Source organism: Girardinichthys multiradiatus, chromosome 5, assembly GCF_021462225.1.
Source record: "Girardinichthys multiradiatus isolate DD_20200921_A chromosome 5, DD_fGirMul_XY1, whole genome shotgun sequence".
NCBI lineage: Eukaryota > Metazoa > Chordata > Actinopteri > Cyprinodontiformes > Goodeidae > Girardinichthys > Girardinichthys multiradiatus.
Window position 1 is genome coordinate 12339252 of NC_061798.1, and position 19926 is coordinate 12359177.

The following is a 19926-nucleotide window of genomic DNA, read 5'->3' on the forward strand; positions in this document are numbered from 1 at the left end:
CTGAGAGGAGACGGTGAGAGGGCCTTGATCACTGGGCCACAGTTCCCCACTGGAAAAACTTCAGTTTCCCATTCAATGGTTATAATCCTGTGAAACAGAAATCAAACCAGTGGGCATACTAGCTTCAGCAGACTGATGCAAACATATAAGACCATGATGATTTGTACTTATTGAAATGTCACACTCTGACCCCTTATTTTGCATATATTTGATTCTGTATGTATGATGTAGTATTTGTAATACAAGACATGAAACACATGAAAACTGCAAAAATATCAGCTACACTCTTTCAGGACACTATGACAACAAAGTTCTGCCATTTCAATTTTATTTCAATTATGATTTTTCATAAAAAAAAGAAATGACGTATGTACGAGACTAAAACTTATTTCCACACAATTGTCCGATATTATAGCTTTTTGCAGCAATTCCTTCAGTTTATAAACATGTCAAAAACAATATCCAGAAGTCTTGCCACCTGATGTCCCATCTTGGCCTGTAGTACTGAGTTGAGGGCACTGAGGCCCTCAGAGGGCGTGATGTTGTCAGGGCAGATTTCTGTTTCCAGAAAAATATTCAATAGTAAACAACAGGTAGTAAACATACTTGGAACAAAAAAAAAAATAGTGCTGACATTCTTACCGTAGTTTGAGTTTATCATTATAGGCATTGGGAGCTGTAGGCATTCTGCTTGTTTCTTCAGCAGTTCCACTGCAGCAGGTGAGATGCTCCTGCTTTTACCTGAAAAGTTGTCTCCTTTCAATTTTCTCTATTTTTAAAGACCAAGTGGGTTTACTTGTAAAGCCTGTGCAACATGTTTAATTAATATTGGTATTTAGTGCCAAATCAGAAAAAAGAAAAGACACTTTTCAATATTTCTTTACAAAAAATACAAATTTTTGATCAATTATGGTTCTTACTAAACATAAGAAGACTGGTAAATGTATCTGTTCCAGAGATGATGTCCTCTTTGGCAACCAGACAGTCACCACACTCTGTTGACAGGTAGACTTCTTTAAGGTAGAAAGGTTGCTCTGTGGACAACAAACACAGCACAAAGCAGGGAGCAGAGTGGAATTGTATCAACGTAAAAGTGCGTAATATTCTCCCTTGCCTCTTCTTTACTCACCGATCAACATTGTGCTGTTCTCAAAGATCACGTCGTATGCTAAGCTGGAACATTCGCCAAATCTATGGTAAAAGGCACAAAATCTCATTGTTTACACAAATCATTTAGCCTGCAATCAGAAATTAATAATATGAAGCCATTAACCAAAATAGGTTTTAATCCTGAATTCTCCACTCTGTCCCATTTTATATCAACCTGGAAAGTGACAAAGACAATATGTGGACCTGGAAGTTACATTCATGAATATTGGAAAACTAGTTATTACAAAAGAAAGAGGGGCAGGTAGTAATGAGTTTCATTTACTTAAGGAACTTCTTAAAAATGTACTTCTAAGAGTAGTTGAACGGCGCCTTACTTTTTACTTCAACTTGAATACTATTACTTTGAACTTAAGTTTCTGGGTGCTCTTACCACCTGGTCACTTCACCAAGTAAAAAATTGACAGATTTTAATCAAACATGCACCACACTGAAAAACACAAGTTTCCTCGTTCTAACATTATTTTCAATCTTCCGAGACTGCTGCACAATTTAGAGGAAAACTGAATATGCTGCATACAGTATATCTTGTTACTGGAAGTGGTGTGCACTGTTTAATTATACATACGTTTACAAACAAATGTCATTTATTGAAAGTACATACTGTAGATTTGCACATTACTCTATTTTTATTTTCTGTCTGATTACATCAGTCACACAAAATAAAATCAGACATTTCACTTAAAAAGTAACTCAGTGAGCAGTCTTTTCACCAAAACGTTTTTTTAGTCTGACTGGAGTAATTTTTTTTCTACTTGAGTATTATTATTTGGAAGCAATGTTGCTCTTATCATGTGGCTACTCCACCTAACTCTGCTAGGATGTTACCTTTTTATGTTTAAATGCCTAGCCTAAATAATTTTCCAGCATCCCCATCTAAAACATCGGATACTGGAGCATTGGATTTTGTAGCATACATAATTTGATCATTGGCCAGGAGATCACATATTTTTCGGGACATGTTGGAATAATCTCCATCACAGTTCTTTAACATCATATTTAAAACAAAAAATGCACCACTTCTTCGGAATCAAATGCTACTCAAATGCCCCAGTAACAATATTAGCTGATTTCATGCTAAAATTAAAATTCACTCCCCTCAGCATGCCAGATGCTTCAAGCATCACCAGATTATGGCAGTGCAATCTCACATTTAATGAGCTAATAATTGTTTAAGCACTTGGGGGCACTCATAGACCATATAAAGAAACTCTCATCCCCAGATGATCACATGATGATTAATCATGGAAAACAAATAAAGTTAAGACAATTACTTCACAGCAAAAAAAAAAAAATCTTCACACTGCATTCTACACCCTTCATCCCAACTTAAATGCAGTATACAATATCCTTTGCCATACAGTACAGTTGGAGTTAGTCCTTTCAGGTCATATGCTTTGGGAATTCACTGCTGTCAATATCTTTACAGTGACTCTGAACTTTAAATTACCAAATCCTTTTATTTTTCCAGAGTTTTATCTGATTATGACATTATGCTCTTAACATACATTTAAGGGTCCCAGAAAGCAAGTTCCATTGGACTGCATAATGGATGCCAAAGAAAGTTGTTACTAGTTACACAATTTCACATATACTAACTAGGCTTTGAGATTTACAGGTGATTTTTATTTTAAAGGCTATGACTAGGGGGTCTGGTTGTTATCACTGGTTAGCATCTGCATTATATGGTTGTCCAAACAAGCTCAACTTGAAGAAAGGGTATTTCGTAGGGTAATTGAGCTAATGGACAGTCAGATTTGACAAAATTCCAGAGCAGATTTTAAAACATCTATTTCAAACAAATCTAATCTCCGCATTTTTTTAAATCTCACATGATATAGATCTCTAGACTGCTATCCCTTTGCTATTGGACCGAACTGAAGACTATTTGTATGTATCTGCAATTCATTAGCACTAATGTTTCATGTAAAGCACGTGTTGCAAAACAGAAGCACACTTGACCGTAGTATGTGAAGAACTACAGTTTAAAATCAATAAATCCATGTTTCTCTGTCTGCAAACATGCAGCTAAGAGTGCTGTTGTGTAGGCAGCTTTACATCCTCTGAGTCTGGACGATATTCAGAACGTTGCTCCTTGAGGTGACATTCAGGTCCAACCAGACATTGGTCATCAGGTGTGTCAGGGAGCGACTTCCTGGGATGTCAGAGCTGCCCCCAGTGAAGTACCACCGACCCAACATCTGCAGCACACAGACATCACAGTGCAAAGTCTATATGTTAGAAGATAACAATAATGTACATTTGGACATGAGCTCCATTAAGGTTTTTTGAAAGTAATTTTCTTTACTTTTTGAGGTAAACAAAGTTGGTTGTGGAATGACAAAATATTCATAAATCTGAAACAGAAATTGTTTACCAACTCTGCAGGTATTGTTCATAAAGGGTCCCAATACTTTAGCAGTACTTTTACAGGAAGAACCTGGAATTTAGCTTGGGCAAGCACAGCATTGGGAATATTATTTATATATAAACTTAAGAGTATACATGGAATTTGCTCACTATTTAAGGTTAGGTAGATTTCTAAGTGATGTGCATGTCCATTTTCTCTAACACATAACAGGTTTCTTAGTAATAGATTATATTATGTATAGGAAATTACTCTGGAAACCATAATAATGTGAATAAGCTGCTGAATAAACTCTTACCTGTGCTGATTTGATTAGAGAACAGAGAGTGGCTATGCATTTATGACAAGTTTACAAGGAGTCTTTGGTTCAATATTTGCATTTTAAGTTTTAGTCTAAATCTGGAACACATATCATGCAAGGACTTACGTCTTCATTGCTAACAGTTATTGGTTTGAGCAGAGCATCACAGCTGGTCAGTGGAGCAGAGAGTCCCTCAGAGAAAAGACTCAGCAGCACAACAACAGCAACACACTTCATCTTCCTGATGATTGTCTCGATTTCCCCGGTGGCCGCCTTAAAGTATCTCCTTTGTTTGTTTGTTTTCTGACTAGGCTTTGCTTCACATTTGTAACTTCAGCGAATCACAAATGTAATTCCATAGTGCACCTTCTGGAACGAATCATAGAGGTTTGTTAACTGATGTAACCAAAGTAAACAGTTAAAGGTTAAAGGAGGGAACAGACTTTGGCCTTTTTTAAGGACAATCGATCAGATCACATGGAAATGAGAGCTTTGAAGAATGTTGCGTATACTTTTACACAACAGTACTATAGTATACACAGTTTTACGGTAATATATATGGTAAAAAATCGTAATATTCATCTCTTTATCACACATTGCATAATGGATGTTTATACTGAGTATTCTGAGGTGTTCATGATATTTGCTGGATAATATGGAAAACTCCACTTTACTGTAGGTACATTGTTATGTGGTACCAATCAGATTTGTGGAGCTTTTACAAATCTGTTTTGTAGACATCTGTAATTTTAGGCAATAAGGGAGCAACGTATTTTAAAAAGGAAAGTTTTAGCATATTGATTCCAGAACATTTATTGGTCTTTATATTTGTAGATCAGGTTTAGCCCAATAAAAATCCAAGATTGAAGAATAATGCTACCAAATTTTACAAAAAAACACAATGATCACTGATACTCCTTTACCTTTCCTAAATGCCCTCGTGTTGTGTCTCTTGTACTCAGTAGCTAAAATACCTTCCGAAAAAGTTCAATTATACTATACAAAATGTTTTGGATTTTGGTAAAATCTTAGCTGATCTGAACTTTGTTCTCTGATGATAACACTAGCTGTGCTCTACTGAAAGAGCCTTAAAAAAAAACATTTCCAGACTAGCACAGCAGGTCAGGTATTAACATGTAGTGGAAACTGGTATACACAGGTCTCTATCAAACGTTATACATTCGCTGCCATAGGACTGAAACACCGGAATATATTGATTTGGTGGTGTGACCTAATACTTTGGGCAATTTAATGTAGTTTTAAAATCCCAATTCAGAAAATTGCTCAGTACACAGATATTTCATTTTTTTCCCATTACCACTACAAACTTCTTTTAATTACAACTTTTGTGATGGAGCATCAGAAGTAAAACATGTGTGATGTGGAAGGAGAGAAGTTTTTCATTTTTTTTCTTTTACATATAAAAACCTGAAAACTGTGGTTTGGGCCCCTTTATTCTAATATCCCTAAATAAATTCCAAACTTGAGGTGAGAGAATCTGCTATGTACTCCAAAAACTTGTGAAGGGGACAGAAAAACAGCCACACAAAGTCCTATTAGTTTGCCACAAATCATGGAGGGGAAACAGCAAATGTGTGGCGTAAGGTGCTCTCATCACATGAGATCAGAATTAAAGCCTCCATGTGAAACACTGCTCATCACTGAGTACACATCACTGACCCTATACTAAAAACAGGGCGGAGGAAGCATCATGATGTGGGGAATAGATGGAGCAAAGTACAAGGGAATCCTAAAACACATTAGAGGCTGTAGAAGATTTGAGACTGTGACGGACGTTCACTTTCCATTAGGGGAACCAAAAACTGCCAGAGCAACAATAGAGGTCAAGATCAAAGCAAATTCATACTTTAAAATAGACCAGTCAAAGTCCGGTCCTAAATCCATTTTTTGTTTACAGATGTTCTAAATTCAAACTGACTGAGCTTGAGCTGTTTTCCAAAGACGAACAGTTTTAAAGTCTCTACATGAGCAAATCTGTTGGACAAAATACCCAAAAAGATGTGCAGCTGTGGTTGCAGTGGAAAGTTTTCAGGAAGGCCTGATACAAATGCATGCAAAGTTTTCAGATTTTCATTTGCATAGACTGTATAATCACGATAAGCAATTACGTCACAATTTTAAACTACTTCGTGCTGATCTTTTAAGCTAAATAATTAAAACAAATCATTTCTGGTCGTCAAATAAAGCAGCTTTGTGCTGTGAGGCTCTTGACTATCCCTGCTAATAAATCATAACATTAAAAGTTGATTTATATTGCATGGTGTGTAGACATTAATCACTAATTTAACTCCCTTCATCCAAAATCTGTTGTGGACAAATGCAGAATGTTGGGCTATTCTTGTAAATAAAGAGACAAAGAGACGACTTATCAAAAGTGTTTTAATCAAACTTAACGTTTTTTTTTTGAGGTCTTAATTTCGGACAAGAACAAAAGGATATCAAACCAAAAATACAAAAGGTCATATCAGACCGATGGTCCAGAATATACAATGAAATCTCTGAACATGACCTAGCTGTTCTGGCCGTGCTCTGAGAGGAGGGTAGGGACAGGATGGAGGTGGGTGCAGGGACAACTGTGTTTACTGGTGGAAACAAAAGAAGAATGAGCAGCTCTCCTTTCAGCTCCTGTTCTCCTCTGTCCATTCTGAAGTGATGGTGAGGTTTAACAAGAGGATGCAGGGGAAACTGACTGATGGAGAGGAGAACAAGTCGCATTAATCTCACCCCCTTCCACGCCTATTTTGTCAGCATGAGGACAAATTGAGGGGAAAACAGGAGGTGGTCATCCCTACTCCATAGCCTCTTGGTTTTCCTGATCTGCACCCATATCCTCACTAGCCTCTTTGCCCTCCTTGCTCCTCTTACTCTTCTTGTGTTTGTGCCTCCTGTGGCTGTCGCCCTCCTCACTGTCGTGTCTCCTTCGACTGCTGCTGCTGTAAGAAAGAGAAGAGAGTGAAACAAGGATAAAAGACAGGAGGAGAAGGGCGAGCCAGGATCAGCAGGAGGAGGGTACAGAAATCAGAGCTGGACTAAAGATAGGGGAAGGATTAATGAGACAACAGAGACGGAGAAGGTACATGAAGACACAGAATGACAAAAAGGACACCTGACAGGAGTTTGATAAGGGAGAGATGACAGACATAAAAAATAAATTCTGCCGAGCCTTTCAGCTCAAATCTCTCTGATATTTTTAAAAGAGCATCCACAGACATGAGGTTCTATCTGAAAGTCATTTGCTGAAAACAACAAAACACACCAGTAAATATCAATTCCATTGAGTTTAATGAAAATGCAAATGAATTGCTTCACAAGATCCATGTGACAAATGGACATGATGTCACATAAAAGACAGAGAGATGAAGAAAAAAAACACCGATCAGGGTTTTCCTGCCAACACTGTTTTTAGTTTTCTGTGAGGGCTGACTGGCATGCCGATTCCAGTTTTGATCAATTTAGGTGTTTTATTTTAAATAATTACAACACATAAAAAAGGAAAAATGTACTGCACTTTCTGATAGATGTAGATCATCCCTTCATTTTCTGTTGAATTCAGAAGTACCACTTTTAGAACCCATCAACATATTAAACCTAATTTTGAAACAAATTAGATTGGCTCAGTGTTTAGAACAAAAATTGTAATTTGCAGGTGGAAATTTAAAGATAACAGGAAAACTGTTATCAGTAACAGTCTGATCTGAATCCACTAAATAAAAGAATTTACTTGTGTGCCAGACAAATATAACAAAGCAGGATTGAACCAAATTTCTGAACATGTGATGCTCTGTTGAATCAGCGATTAAACTGCATGCTCTGTAACAAGGCAAGTAACATCTGGGTGAAGAAGAATGCATTTAAAACGGCCAGTAAAAACGTTTGCATGCAGGTGTGTTGGTGTACCTGCGAGAGGACTTGTGACGTCCCTCCTCCTTCTCTCTGTGCCGCCTCTCCCTGTGCCTCTCCTCTTTTTCTCGGCTGGCCCGGTCACGATGACGCTCTGGGTAACCACGTTCGGGGTACTCGCGGTAGCGATACCGCTCCTCATCGCTATGGCAACAGATAGAGAATTATCATTACCATGGGACCACATAAGCCTGGACGGGCATGTACACGCCTATCTGGGTACAAACAGTCCTTCCAGGTTAATGGGTGTTCTGTATTTACTCCTTATCTGCTCTGAAGTGAAATTCAACACAATGTGGGTCCATTTGATTAAAGGCACTTTTCTGTATGTCACAATAAGGCTGACATTCAATCCACTGAACAGCATCAGCATTGATTTCTATCTAACGTCTGAGCCAGACTTATTACATGTTCAGGCTGCTGCAGAATACACACCATGTGTGTGTCTGTCCGTCTGACCTGGTGTAGCTCATGGTTGAGGGGCTGTGCTCCCTGTCTCGCTCCCGCTCATGCGTCCTCTCTCTGGGTCTGTCTCGGTCCTTGTCTCTCTTGTCCTCTCGACGAGAATAGTAGTCCCACGGCTTGCTGTTGTCCACCATGGGGGGCCATGGGGGAGGCACACCTCCAGCTAAAGGTGGAGGGTAAGCACCTGCAAAGGTAAAAATTAGGAGAGTTTAAATTTAAGTGTTTGCTGGAAATTAGATACAGATTAAATCTGTACTGACATCACATCTATTGTTCAGTTAATTTTTTGGTAGGTTTCTGATGTGCGAGAAGAAAGACTGACACTGAAAGTTCTACCTTGAGGAAAGGGGAACGGGGGGACAGGACGACCATCGTAGCCTCCAGCGTGGCTGCTTTGGAAACAGATGAAAGGCACCATGTTAGCGATAGCTTAGAGTTTGACTGAGGGTCCTGTTTTTTTTATGTTTAAAGTCGTGTGAAAAAATAAGGACACGTCATAAAATATTCTGTTCTTTATTAAGGAATACACTGATACAGATTTCCAACTTAATATATTTTAAATATATATTTTAATGAACCCATTAAATAAAAAATAACAATAAAAATATGATTAAAAAGTTTAAAAGAGAAAAAAGTTAGAACACCCTACCCCCTTTTAACTGAAATGACTTCTTGTAACCTTCTACCAATCTGCAGTCAGTTTGACAAAAGTTTGCCCCAATTCTCACTTTCAGCTGTAAGATGTTGCATATCTTCTGCAAACAGCTTGTGAAATATAGTAAAATTCAAGCTGGTCAGGTCCTGCTGCCACAAAGCATCCCCATCCCATGGCACGTCCAGCATGAGGTTCTGTTCCTGAAATGCTGTATTTCATTTATACCAAACCTGTGTCCAGATAATTCAATTTTATTCCAGTAGTCCTGGTCTTTTTCTGTTCTCTGTCTGGCAACCCTTAGTCTGACCTTCATGTTTTTCTCAGAGAGCAAAGGTCCAGACTTATAAGCTGCTACAATCGTTTTTCTGAAGGCCTCAGAAAGTAGGAAAAGAGCATTTCCTGAACTGGAAAGTTTATTACTAGGAAAGCCCTGGAGTTCTCACACATTGACTCAGAGAGTGTGAGTGTTATTTAGTGCTGTATTGGAAGAGAACACAACTTTAAAGTTCAATGACTTTAAATGGCAAGCGACAACATGTTTAGGTAAGCAGCATTAGTAACATGCCCCTGCAGTCAGGAAGGTCACAGACAAGAAAACTGTAAGTCTCTGACAAATGTACAATCAACACGTTTACAATCAGTTGTCATGGTGTTACCTGTCCATTGTGGGAATTAAAGAAGGTGGAGGGCCGCTTGTTGGAGGGTGGAAACCAGGAGGAGGGACTGTAATGGGCAATCCTGTCAGGTAGAGCATGATGGAAAAAATAAGGAAAATAAAAGAAACACATATTCATAAAGAAACACAGGATCAGAGGAGAAAATAAACTCACTGGGAGGAGGTATGAGAGGAGGTGCAGTGCTGACATTTGGTGGAGGAGGGAGAAAAGGAGGTGGGGGTATGTTTGGAGGAAGCGGTCCAGGGGGGAAGAAGGTAGGAATCTTAGCTGCGGCTGGTTCAGCTTCTGATGTTGTATGCTCAGAGATCACCTGTGTGCGCAAAAACAGACGGCAGAGGGGACTGTTGGCACATACTTCACAACTAGCAGTGACTTGCTTTAGTTGCTTCTGTACCTGGATATTGTTGCCCTCCAGATTGTGTCTGCGTCGCCCCTCAACTCTGCTGATTGTGGCCATCTGTCCACCAATCACATCAATGGTACCACTCGTCTTCCTGCAGAAAGAATATTTTAATACAAACACAAAAGCCAGAGTAGGACCCAAAACAACTAAATATTTTCTTCAAAAAAGAAGAAGAAAATCACGTTCAATGATTGATGGGTCTGGTAAACATGACAATGTGATGCATAGGTGACACCTAACCAACCAAACATCTGTGGTTTATCTACTTCATACTTAAATTTATCCATCTATTAAGGCTGCATGATATTACGAAACCAATGTCCTGCTAATGTTGATCTCTGAATGCTTAGAGAACTTACAGGTAATTAATTATGTTCCTGCTTTATCAATTCAGATGTTTGAACATTTACAAGGTTCCTAAATCTTTATGTGTTTAGTTAACAAAAGATAGATTTGATGGGTTTATAAGATTAGTTATATCTATGATTCTTTTGCTCTTTTTTGAAGAATTATTAAAAAAAACTAAATGTTATGACACCTTAGTTAATTTAACTTTGAATTTATGCAATATTGTTTTGACATAATTTGTCACTGCAAAGGTAATTTGCCTTCTATAATTACTTTAAGAAATTTTATTTCAAATATTCTTATTTCAGCAACATTCATAAAAATATTTGGCAGGTAATTAAAACAAATACTAACTGACTGACTGACAAATACTAATAATCAATTAATTTTATTTAACTTAGATTTAAAGTAAATTACCAGTAGACATTGTATTGTCTGAAAAGCTTGACTTATTTCCTTTCAACAATAAAATACAATTTTTGTGTGAACAACTTTAACTCCAGCAGTTTAGAAGCTTCACAAATATTAATATACAGAAGAAATAGTACTGGTCCCAGTACTAAACCCTGGGGAACCCCATATCAAACTTTTAGTAACTGTGACTATAAGTACATCTGAAAAAAAAAAAAAAAAAATCTTTAAAAATGTTTGTCACATATGTAAGAAAGTGAAACTTGTATCATATAGATTCCTGACACAGAGTGAAACATTTCAAAACTTCATTCCTTGTTATTTTGATGATTATGGCTTTCAGATAATGAAAACACTAAACTCCCTGTGTTAAAAATGGACTATATTACACAACATCAACTTACATTTGTTATGGTACAGATGTTATGTAATGGTCATATTATGGCCTACACAATCATAGGGAAGACTGCTGATTGGACAGATGTCCAGAAGACATTTACACCCTAAATAAAGAGGGTAAGCCACAAAAGCTCACTGCTAACGAAGTTGGTTGTTCAAAGAGTTCTGTATCCAAGCATATTCATAATGTTAAGTGGAAGGAAAAAATGTGATAGAAAAAAGGTGCACCAGCAACAGGGATAATCGCACCCTTGAGAGGATTGTCGAGGAAAATGTATTCAAGAATTTGGGGAAGCTTCGCGAGGAGTGGACTGAGTGTGAAGTCAGCGCATTAGGAGCCACAACACACCTTGTGTCAAGTCACTCCTGAACCAGAGACAAAACTGGACTGTTGCTCAGTGGTCCAATGTCCTATTTTCTATTGGCAATCAAGGTCCCAGAATCCCTGGAGGAAAAATGAAGAGTCAAAGAATTCACGTTGCTTGAAGTCCAGTGTGAAGTTTCAACAGTCAGTCAGTATCTGGGGAGTAATTTCATCTGCTGGTGTTTTGCTGGTGTTGGTCCACTGTGTTTTCTTAGGTTCACAGTAAACGCAACCTTCTACCAGGATATTTTAGAGCACTTGATGCTTCCTTCTGCTGACAAGCTGTATGTAGATGCTGATTTCATTTTCCAGCAGGACATGGTACCAGCCCACACTGCCAAAGGTACCAAAGGCTGGTTCAATGACCATGGTGTTACTGGGCTTAATTGGCCAGCAAACTGGCCTGACCTGAACCCCTAAAATGTATCTATGAAGTATTGTCAAGAGGGAGATGAGAGATATCAGACCCAACAATGAAGATGACCTGAAGGCAGCTATCGCAGCAACCTGGGCTTCCACTACACCTCAGAACCACAGGCTGATCTCCTCCATGCCACGCCACACTGATGCAGTAGTTCATGCAATAGGAGACCAAACCATGTATTGAGTGCAGAGAAACGAACAGAAGCCTGACATTTCTGTTTAAAAGAAAATATTTTTTTATTAATCTTATGTAATATTTCAATTTTCTGAGACACTGAAGTTTAGCTTTTCATTACCTGCAAGACATAATTCATTAAAACTACAATAAATAAAGGCTTGAGATATTTCACTCTGTGTAACGAATCTATATAATATTCACTTTCTGAAATGAGTGACAAGAAATATTGATGTTTTTTACAATATACATGTGCTGTTTATTTGAACACACCGAAATCTATTGTACTAATAGCTATTTAAAACAGGCTATGTGCTATTCGTTCTATATGTTGTCTTTGTGGTTTTCTTACAAATATTTTATGATCAACAGTGTAAAATACCTTATTTGAGATCCAAAATGTTTGTATGTTTAGCATATGATTTTTCTGCAAATTCAATGACTGTAAACATAGTTGTTCATCCTGTTCAAAATCCTCACTACTGATTACAAAGTAAATCGTATTTGTGATTAAGTTGAACAGTCCCAGAACACAAAAGTATAGATGTTACCTGGTGATCTGACTGACAGCAGACTTGTACAGGCTGACAGGAGATGTAAAGTCAGTCTTGGAAGTGTGAACAGCCAAACTAGATACATCCTTTTCATTTCCTGTTCTGCCTTGTTGAACCTATGAAGACAGTGAGAGAAAGTCCTTATTAGCTGAAGATTTTACATTACATGCAGCTAGTGTCTGAGGGTATAACCGAGATGGATATGAAAAAGCTGGTGGAGGAACAAATGTCATACAGTGATCTTGCTCGTCACTGATCCAATTGTAGAGACCTCCAGGCCCATCCGCAGTCTCTTCTGTTTCTCACAATAAGCCTTCCAGCTGTCCTCGTTAAAACCATAGTTGAAGTAGTCTGACAGATCCGCTCCTGAAAACCAAATCACCAAGACACTTTCAGTTTATTACAGCATAGAAAACCTTAGAGAGGAAATAAAGACATTTATTTCAGCATTGTTTGTCTGGCTGTAATAAAAATTATGTGCATCTGAGACCTGATTATTGTTGTCAAAAGAATTGATACGTCGATATAATCCATACCGAAAAAAAAAGTATTATTCAAAGTTACTCATTTGCGTCAAAATCGATATTAACTGACCCATTCACACTAGCCAAATGTCACATTTCTTCCAGCAGCAGCGCTGCTGTAACAGAGACACTCAGCCTCTCCACACCTCCTCGCTCATCTGACCAAAACATTAAGCTGCTGCTGGAAGTTTCAATTTCTGCCAACATGGCAAGAACAGCCAGAAAAAAAACATAAGTGCGCCTCTATAGCCAAGAAGGCAAACACAAAGCGTTGTTCGATGTACTTTCTATATGAGGTAGACTGATGGGCAAAAAACCGAAATGTTCAATAATGCCACATTCTAGCTGCGCTAACGCTTACAAGCTGCACTACAACACTGAAGGTTGAGAGCAACTTACAGTGCCTTGCGAAAGTATTCGCCCCCCTTGAACTTTTCAACCTCTTGCCACATTTCAGGCTTCAAACATAAAGATATAAAATTCAAATTTTTTGTGAAGAATCAACAACAAGTGGGAAACAATCGTGAAGTGGAATGAAATTTATTGGATGTGTCAAACTTGTTTAACAAATAAAAAACTGAAAAGTGGGACGTGCAATATTATTCGGCCCCCTTGAGTTAATACTGTGTAGCGCCACCCTTTTCTGCAATTACAGCTGCAAGTCTTGGGGTATGTTTCTATCAGTTTTGCACATCGAGAGACTGAAATTCTTGCCCATTCTTCCTTACAAAACAGCTGGAGCTCAGTGAGGTTGGATGGAGAGCGTTTGTGAACAGCAGTCTTCAGCTCTTTCCACAGATTCTCGATTGGATTCAGGTCTGGACTTTGACTTGGCCATTCCAACACCTGGATGCGTTTATTTGTGAACCATTCCATTGTAGATTTGGCTTTATGTTTTGGATCATTGTCTTGTTGGAAGATAAATCTCCGTCCCAGTCTCAGGTCTCTTGCAGACTCCAACAGGTTTTCTTCCAGAATGGTCCTGTATTTGGCACCATCCATCTTCCCATCAATTTTGACCATCGTCCCTGTCCCTGCTGACGAAAAGCAGGCCCAAACCATGATGCTGCCACCACCATGTTTGACAGTGGGGATGGTGTGTTCAGGGTGATGAGCTGTGTTGCTTTTACGGCAAACATATCGTTTTGTATTGTGGCCAAACAGTTTGATTTTGGTTTCATCTCACCAGACCACCTTCTTCCACATGTTTGGTGTGTCTCCCAGGTGGCTTGTGGCAAACTTTAAATGAGACTTTTTATGGATATCTTTGAGAAATGGCTTTCTTCTTGCCACTTGTCCATAAAGGCCAGATTTGTGCAGTGTACGACTGATTGTTGTCCTGTGGACAGACTCTCCCACCTCAGCTGTAGATCTCTGCAGTTCATCCAGAGTGATCATGGGCCTCTTGGCTGCATCTCTGATCAGTCTTCTCCTTGTTCGAGATGAATGTTTAGAGGGACGGCCGGGTCTTGGTAGATTTGCAGTGGTCTGATACTCCTTCCATTTCAATATGATTGCTTGCACAGTGCTCCTTGGGATGTTTAAAGCTTGGGAAATCTTTTTGTGTCCAAATCTGGCTTTAAACTTCTCCACAACAGCATCTCGGACCTGCCTGGTGTGTTCCTTGGTCTTCATGATGCTCTGCGCTTTGAACAGAACCCTGAGATTATCACAGAGCAGGTGCATTTATACGGAGACTTGATTACACACAGGTGGATTCTATTTATCATCATCAGTCATTTGGGACAACATTGGATCATTCAGAGATCCTCACTGAACTTCTGGAGAGAGTTTGCTGCACTGAAAGTAAAGGGGCGAATAATATTACACGCCCCACTTTTCAGTTTTTTATTTGTTAAAAAAGTTTGACACATCCAATAAATTTAATTCCACTTCATGATTGTGTCCCACTTGTTGTTGATTCTTCATAAAAAATTAGAATTTTATATCTTTATGTTTGAAGCCTGAAATGTGGCAAGATGTTGAAAAGTTCTAGGGGGCCGAGTACTTTCGCAAGGTACTGTAAAAGGTCAGTTTGCTCCTGCATCTGCAACTGTGGATTAGTAAATCTTTTGGACAAATAAGCTAACGCTATCTGTTTAAATATTAGTTTCAGGACACGGACGGTCAAATGATGAGATTCTGTTGGTCTGAGCTTCCCTGTCAAGATGCACTTCACAGCCGGAGAGTTCAAACCATGCAACGCTCCGTTCTACTGCGGTATGAGTTAACGCAGGAAAATGTTAATCAGCTGACGGCTCAGTCGGCAACTAGATGGCGAAGCAACAAAAAAAAACCTGTGCCCACATCCATTACCCCTCTGTTTATTTGTAAAGCACTGGAGGCTAATGTGACTAATAATAACACAGGTTACGGTGGAGCCAGACTGAAGCTGACAACAGTAAAAAGCAGGAACTGATCCAACCCACCCTGCTACTGTAGTTGATCACTATAGAAAATATTCTGTATAATTACCAGAATATTGTACAGGGCTGCTGCTGAATACATTTGCATGGACTAGATCTTTGTTTACACAGTAAAAAATATGTAACAGAACCACTGTTACAAAGCATCAAATCTCTTTTGATATTCTGTTTTCTATTCAATAACAAAATACACACGAGAACGCTCGACAGACCTGGCTTCCTCCAGGGTTTCTCTTCAAAGGACTCCATGTCCACCTCCAACACAGGAACACCATTAATGCTTCCAGGAGCATCCAGATCCACCCCCTTCAGCTTTGTGGTCACTGGAAATGAACACATCATGTTAGTGACCATATTTATGGTTAAGAAAGAGGTAAAAGTGGTTTAGGTCAAAACAGTCAAATGAGATGACACATTAAACTGATGAAGAGCGACACCTTGTCCGTACGGTCTGGAACCTGTGGTCTTTATGTTTAGATTAACAGGTGGGGCTCCGTATGTCCTGGAGAGAAGAAAAGGATGACAAGCTGTTGTTCTAATCTGATGATGTGAACTGATCCTGTTCTTGCATGTTGTCCTGCACCTATAACCATGACTTGCGCTAAAACAATAAATCTATTGTATATAAGCTGGACATTTCTTTTTTAAAGCACTTTGAGACTAAATGTTTGTGGCTCCGCACTACCTAAATACACTGAATGGAGTTGAATTAAAAAGTGTTAGCTTTCGGATTTGGGTCATAAACATATACTCCATATTGTAAGCAGTTTATCCAGCTACTGGAAAAAAAAAAAAACATAAAGTCATTAATTTCATCTCAACAGCAAGGCTTTTTATTTTAAAAAAAAGCCTTCTGGCCAACATTTGGCATTGAAACAACTTAGTTGCTATTTCTTAATGACTTGACCACTTTACCACCTCTTTAACTTCTAATTAAAGAAGTTTCACCAAATATATTACAGGCAAAGACTGAATGCATGGCACCAATGTAACATACGTCTGTAATATACAGTGCATCTGGAAAGTACTGACAGCGCTTGATTTTTTTTCCATATTTTGTTATGTTACTGCCTTTTTCCAAAATGAATTAAATTCGGTTTTCCCTAAAATCTCTATGCACAACAACCTGCAATGATGAGATAAAAATAGTTTTTTTTTATTTTCACAAACATTAAAAATAACAAAAACTCAAAAATCTGATGTGCATAAGTATATTAACAGCCTTTGCCACGAAGCTGACAATAGAGCTCAGGGGCATCCGGTTTCCAACAATAATCCTTGAGATGTTTCTACAGCTTAGTATCAACATATACCATCTTTATAATATTATTTTAAGGAAACCTACGTGTATTGTGGTGCTCCAGTTTTGATGTCACCAATGGTAACTTGGACATCATCGTCGTCGTCATCACTGTCGCTGTCACTCTCCACATCCTCCCCTGCAGCTTCACCTGGCACCTGAGAATTCAGAAAAATATGTGACACATATGAAACCGTGAATGTTAATTTGATGGAAAAAAGGAAACAACTGTAGGCTAACAGGAAGGTTAAAGCATAGACAAAAGAGAAGGGCCAGGATATGAAGGGGTTACGTGCCTCAGAGGCCACTCCGTTTCCTGTAGCGTGTACATCAGCAACAGCAGCATCGTCTGTTGAAGTCTCAGCAGGTGCACTGCAGATTTCATACACAATTAGACACTAAACGACAGGATGAAAATTCAACAACCAACACGTCCTTGACGGATGGAGATTAAAAAATAAAAGTTAATGATAGATTAACTACTTTCTTCCCAGTTCTGGACTTGTGTTCATATGCATAAAGTGGAGCGTACTGTACAGTGCAGATGATGGAGAGATGGCTGATCCAGACCAAAATACAGTTTTATAGTAGTACAGTCCTGTGATGTAATCAAAGCATCAGTCACTCTTCCCAGTTCTGTACATGTATATATGTCTTCACCTGGGCAATAGTTCTCAGTTACCTGACAGCAGCACTCAGTTTAGTTTCTTCATCCTCCTCCTTGCTTTCTGACTCATCTGAAATACAAATCAAACACAATGGTTTAGCGAACAATATTAAAGTAATGTTTAAAAATAACTTATGCTTCATCATATTAGGCTAAAATCCTCTTTAATGTTTAGTTTTGAATCATGCTGTTGATGCTAAAGGCCTAAAGACCAAACCAAACAGGCAATGCTAGTTAGCTTCCAGGCTAATGCTCCGTTCATCTCACAGCACAGAGAGGTAAAAACTGCTTAACGCTTTGTTTTCAGAGCTGCACAAACACTAACACGTGTCTCTGTCGGCCGAGGGGAGCTGTTTCTGGTTGTTTTTACCTCCATACAGCCATTCCTCCTCCTCATCGCCGGCGCTGGCGTCAGTGGTGGCTGTTTTGTCCGCTTCCTCCGCAGACATGTTGAGCTAACGTACAGTTAAAAATCAGCAACAGCTCCAACTGCCGAAGCAGCAAGGCTCAATAACGCTTAGAAATTCAAAACTATTGGCGCTATTTCTCCCTTAAACGGGAAAATTTGGTTACGAATGTAAAATATTAATTCTTACATTCATATTCAACCTCTGCAAGGCAGCGAGACGCCCGGAAGAAGCTGCTGGGCCCGCTTAGGTTAGGATGTTGGAGAAGAAAACACAGCGCCCCCAACTGGTCAAAATGACCTACTGTCTTCTTTCACGTTGGTACCTGGGAAATGGACAGTTTATGATTTATGAAGTGGGGTTCTGTTAATAAGTTACAAGCAGTAAATGTCTTGTCTGCAGTTGACTTAGATTTGGTCCTGGAGACTAAAGCTAACAGCTAGTCCATTAAGTTCACTAAAACTGCAACAATTTTGCTCTGTATGCAGATTTTTTTTATTTTAAACAGTTACTCTGACAGGAAATGTATATTCGGCATCTTCGGTTCTTAGTAAGGGTTTGGCCTTAGCATAGTTGTTAGCTTCAGCACCGAGGTCCAACTGTTCTGGATTTTTGCTAAATGAAGACACTAAGAGTTAACCTGCAGATGAGATAACTTCTATGACCTGTTTACAAATCCTCACTTCATAAAATCTGAATTATCGCTTTAATTGTGGGGTTGCAGTCACTTCATATTAGTTCTGATGTTATTTTGGTTTAATACTGAGAGTGTCAAGTGTCATAGATCTGCATTAGATGTATCATATCCAGAGGGAGAAAATGCTCTAAAAGAACGCTTGACTATAAGAAAGTATTTTGTATTTAAATGTGGATATGACGATTAGTGTTCGAAATAAGGGAAAAAAATACTTTACTTTGCCGAATGAGAAACAGACCTCAGAGGTGATTTAGAGAACAACAGCATTGTGAAAGCCAAGGACACATCAGACAGGTATGGGAAAGTTGTGGAGAAGTTTAAAGCAGGATAAGGTTATAAAACAATAACTCAAGCCTTAAATATCTTCTGAAAGCATGTTCAATCCATGATCTGAAAATAGAAGAAGTGTGAAACCACTGCAAACCTACCAAGAGATGGCTGTCCACCTAAACTGTGACCAGACAAAGAGAACATTAATCAAAGAAACAGCCAAGAGAGGCATAGTAACTTTGGAGGACTTACAGAGATCCACAGCTAAGAAGAGGTAATCTGTAAAAAAAAATAATTGGTCGGGCACTTTACAAATCTGCCGTTCATGGAAGGATGGCAACCAGAAAGCCATAGGAAATCCTATTTTCAGGTTCTCACAAGCCATGTAGGAGACAGAGCACTGAGAACAAGTAGAAGAATATGCTCCGGTCAGATAAGACCAAAACATTTGGGCTTACATGACAAATACTATTTGTGGTGGAAAACTAACTCTGTACCTACACTTGAACACATTATCCTCATTTTGAAACTTGTTTGTGCAGCCATCAAGCTGTGGGAATGCTGTAGTTCAGCAGGTACAGAGAAGATGGTCAAAGTTGATTGGATAATGGATGGAGCTAAATAAAAGATAATCTTGGAAAAAAAAAACCTACTGGGTGCAAAACACATGAGACTGGTGCAGTAATCCACCTTCTAGCAGGACAAGACTGAACATGATGCCAGAACTACAATGGAATGGTTTATATCAGAGCATTCTGGTGTGTTAGAATGTCCTAGTCAAAATTCAGATCTATATCCAATGTGATTGAGCTTAAGCTACATTTTTAGGCAGCAGTGAGCAAATATTCTCTTGATATTTAAAGCTGGTAAAAACACATTAAAGTCTTGCAGCTGTAAATGCATTGAAAGGGGGTTCTGAAAGGGGAGTTTAAATCCAAATGCATGTCTCCAGGTACCATTTCCCTTGGTAGAAATGCATTTTAAGTACCAATAAAATGCATTGA

General features: G+C 38.7%; 2 protein-coding genes across 4 annotated transcripts; both read right to left on the reverse strand.

Moving 5' to 3' along the window:
* Positions 1-311: 311 nt before the first annotated feature.
* On the reverse strand, positions 312-4221 carry LOC124868719. Its single transcript, XM_047366240.1, has 6 exons — positions 3963-4221; positions 3226-3368; positions 1130-1191; positions 921-1034; positions 643-741; positions 312-558 (listed from the first exon to the last, which is right to left on the reverse strand). The coding sequence occupies exons 1-6, from the start codon at positions 4071-4073 to the stop codon at positions 434-436; spliced, it is 654 nt and encodes a 217-aa protein (XP_047222196.1). The 5' UTR covers positions 4074-4221; the 3' UTR covers positions 312-433.
* A 2001-nt stretch (positions 4222-6222) lies between these two features.
* fip1l1b (FIP1 like 1b (S. cerevisiae)) lies at positions 6223-18275 on the reverse strand. 3 transcript variants are annotated; one of them, XM_047366736.1, is made up of 16 exons: positions 18145-18275; positions 17919-18003; positions 17564-17618; positions 17178-17253; positions 16927-17039; positions 16019-16083; positions 15794-15904; positions 12867-12997; positions 12629-12747; positions 9949-10048; positions 9708-9864; positions 9534-9615; positions 8559-8611; positions 8193-8406; positions 7755-7901; positions 6223-6790 (listed from the first exon to the last, which is right to left on the reverse strand). In XM_047366736.1, the coding sequence occupies exons 1-16, from the start codon at positions 18148-18150 to the stop codon at positions 6646-6648; spliced, it is 1659 nt and encodes a 552-aa protein (XP_047222692.1). In that variant the 5' UTR covers positions 18151-18275; the 3' UTR covers positions 6223-6645. The 3 variants fall into 3 exon arrangements, with proteins under 3 accessions (XP_047222692.1, XP_047222691.1, XP_047222693.1); XM_047366735.1 differs by having other exon boundaries at positions 8559-8614; XM_047366737.1 differs by having other exon boundaries at positions 8217-8406; positions 8559-8614; positions 18145-18272.
* Positions 18276-19926: the final 1651 nt, after the last annotated feature.

Bases quoted from the DNA above. Each gene is read 5' to 3' on its own strand.
- LOC124868719 (XM_047366240.1), bottom strand. From the start codon at position 4,073: ATGAAGTGTGTTGCTGTTGTTGTGCTGCTGAGTCTTTTCTCTGAGGGA. The intron at 1,035-1,129 runs GTGAGTAAAGAA...TGTTGTCCACAG, and splicing joins GAACAGCACAATGTTGATCG to AGCAACCTTTCTACCTTAAA. The intron at 742-920 runs GTAAGAACCATA...ACAACTTTTCAG, and splicing joins TACCAGTCTTCTTATGTTTA to GTAAAAGCAGGAGCATCTCA.
- fip1l1b (XM_047366735.1), bottom strand. The intron at 12,998-15,793 runs GTCTGTCGAGCG...TTTGGTTTTCAG, and splicing joins GAAACCCTGGAGGAAGCCAG to GAGCGGATCTGTCAGACTAC. The intron at 8,615-9,533 runs GTAACACCATGA...CTGTTTCCAAAG, and splicing joins TTAATTCCCACAATGGACAG to CAGCCACGCTGGAGGCTACG.